At 38.0% G+C, this 2,879-nt stretch overlaps 1 protein-coding gene across 1 annotated transcript in view; it reads left to right on the top strand.

Annotated features, from left to right (window-relative positions):
* SYNE1 (spectrin repeat containing, nuclear envelope 1) overlaps positions 1-2,879 on the top strand; it is a 534,160-nt gene that overhangs the window by 403,533 nt on the left and 127,748 nt on the right. The window contains 3 exon segments of the mRNA XM_012646782.1: positions 375-571; positions 1,259-1,391; positions 2,105-2,287. Coding sequence (XP_012502236.1) covers positions 375-571; positions 1,259-1,391; positions 2,105-2,287 — 513 coding nt within the window.

The following is a 2,879-nucleotide window of genomic DNA, read 5'->3' as shown; positions in this document are numbered from 1 at the left end:
GTTTGTATTATTTATAGTAGAACATTAAAAAGTTTTTCTTTATTTTTTCTTTTTTAAATGAGAGAGCTCTTTTTTGAAAATTCAGGCTCCACCAAGCAGTTTCTGTAGTTGGTCCTGGTGTAAAACTATTCTTGAAATAATTGTAGTTTGACAGTTTTAAATGCACCTAAAGTCAATACCAAAAAATAAAAAAGGAGAATATCTATGCTTATATTTTGATGAAACATCTTAAAGTTGTCAATGTTACTTGGGTGCCAATAGTTTAAGTTTGAATAACGGCAATGGGAACATTGTGGGCAACAGAAAAAATATAATTGTTAAAAACAAAAATTGCACAATCCAAACTTTTAACCCGATATTTTCAATCATTTTAGCACTTAAAATCTAGCCTCAGTGAATACCAGCCCAAATTATATCAGGTATTAGATGATGGCAAACGACTTCTGATATCCATTAGCTGCTCAGATCTGGAAAGCCAGCTGAATCAGCTTGGAGAACACTGGCTGAATAATACCAACAAAGTGTCTAAGGAACTTCACAGATTGGAGACAATATTGAAACACTGGACCAGGTAACACAATGATTATTTTGCATATTTTGGGTAAGTGCTGCAGTGTATTAATAAGGCTAGTGGGTACTATACTTGAAAACAATATGGTCCCTCCAGGAACTTACTGCGTGGTTTGGAAAATAAAGACAAACAGAACGTCCCCACTTAGATTCTTCTATAATTGTATAAAAATATAATTAAAAGTGGGCATGGAGGCAGCTGCATAATGCACCTTACCTTGGCTTAGTGACTGTGTCTGGGTGATCGCAATAAAGCCCTTCATGGGAAGAAAGGAGAGAAAACATGGATTGAGAAGGGGAAGCTTCTCAAAGACAATGAGAAGTATTCAAGGGAGGTGGAAGGTTGATTTTTTTTATGTAATGAAATACTCTGTTTCTATGCCACCTTTATTTCAAAGAAGTTTTTATAACAATCATCGAATATTTTCTAAGTAGCATCAATGTGAAGGACTAGGAGAACGATATTTATTTTTATTTTCAGCTTAGAGATGAGCAAGCTGAAACCCAGAGAGACAGACTTGATCAAGGAATAAATATTAAGAGAAGAGAATTTCAGAGTGTCAGCTTAGTGCATTTTCCTTCTAAATCTTTATCTTTTGTTGTAAAACTGTTGGCATTGGTGAATAACATGGGTGAGCAGAGATAGGGATTGGATGTTTACTTAATAGATTCATTAATATACTTACAGATATCAAAGTGAATCTGCAGATCTAATTCACTGGTTACAATCTGCAAAAGAAAAGCTAGAATTTTGGACTCAGCAATCTGTGACAGTCCCACAAGAGCTGGAAACGGTCCGTGATCATCTAAATGCTTTCCTGGTAGGTTTAAGATCTAAGGAATTTGATAAGAATTTATTGTTTTTAGGCCTTCAGGTCAGACAGGACCCATACACCAGCAGAAAGGAAATCACCTGTCAATGGATATACTTAATCAACTAAATTATTGAGAATTTGTCAATGTTAACTATGTGTGTTCAATAATTATGCAAAATAAAGGCTAAGCATGGTGGCTCACACGTGTAATCCTAGCATTTCAGGAGGCAGAGGAGGGAGGATTGTTTGAGGCCAGGAGCTGAAGACCAGCCTGAACAAGAGCAAGACCCCATCTCTACAAAAAAAAATAGAAAAATTAGCTGGGTGTGGTGGCATAGGCCTGTAGTCTCAACTACTGGGGAGGCTGAGGCAGTAGGATCACTTGAGCCCAGGAGTTGAGGTTGCTGTGAGCTATGTGACACCACTGCACTCTAGCTGAGGCAACAGAGACATTCTCTTGAAAAAAAAACAAAACAAAACAATTATGCAAAAAATAGGGCTCAACTTCTCAACATTGCCCCTTTAAAGTAGTTTTCAAGTAATGGCTTCATAGTTGGCTTTCATTCTAGGACAAAGGTGCGCTTCTTTCATTTGTCTCTTCATTGCTCAGCATAATTCCCCTCTCAGAATGTAAAGGAAATTATTCCACGCACTAAGTTGGTCCTTTAATGAAAGGTCTGCCTATTTAACCCTAATTTGAAAGTCACTACGTCTTTTAGGAGTTTTCCAAAGAAGTAGATGCCAAATCTTCCCTCAAATCATCTGTTCTGAGCACTGGAAATCAGCTTCTTCGATTAAAGAAGGTGGACACAGCCGCACTGCGCTCCGAGCTGTCGCACATCGATGGCCAGTGGACTGACCTGCTGACCAATATTCCAGCCGTGCAGGAGAAGCTCCACCAGGTAGAGAGAAGGATTGTTTTAATGAGTAATAATGGACTTAAGCTCTATGAAATGGAAAAGCAAATTAATCTGCTTTTGCTCACAAGTTTAAATCAGCTTTGGCTCAGACATCTGCGCTTTTCTCTTTTGCATTTTACATATTACATATTAAAAGTGAACTATTGTGCAAAGCCCCATTCAGGTGGCATTTCTTCCTAGGGCTGTTTGTATGTGTGTGTGTATTGGCATCTTTGGTCTCTTTTAAAATCTGTTTTCTCATGGGTAAAATGTGGGCAATTACACCTCCTTCATAAATTAAGTTGTTACGAAGATTTATAACACAATGCATGCAAAAGACCTGTCATAGTACATACAAGAGAGCGACTGGTATTCAAAAGATGTAAGCACTCCTCTTCTCTGGAAATATGCCTACCTACCCTGAAATCCCAGAGCGTTTTATTTTCATCTCTCTTTGACGTTCATCGCCATATATTAGGCATGAGAGCTACGTTTAGTGTATATGCCTTGTGTCTCCTAATCAGCAGCTATACATTCCTAGAGGACAGCAACCATCCATGTTCAACCCTACATCTTTCAGCACCACACAGGAGTT

Source organism: Propithecus coquereli, unplaced genomic scaffold, assembly GCF_000956105.1.
Source record: "Propithecus coquereli isolate 6110/MARCELLA unplaced genomic scaffold, Pcoq_1.0 Scaffold25, whole genome shotgun sequence".
Classification (NCBI taxonomy): Eukaryota; Metazoa; Chordata; class Mammalia; order Primates; family Indriidae; genus Propithecus; species Propithecus coquereli.
The sequence above is the reverse complement of the archived record's forward strand: the minus strand, read 5'-3'. Positions and strand labels throughout refer to the sequence as shown.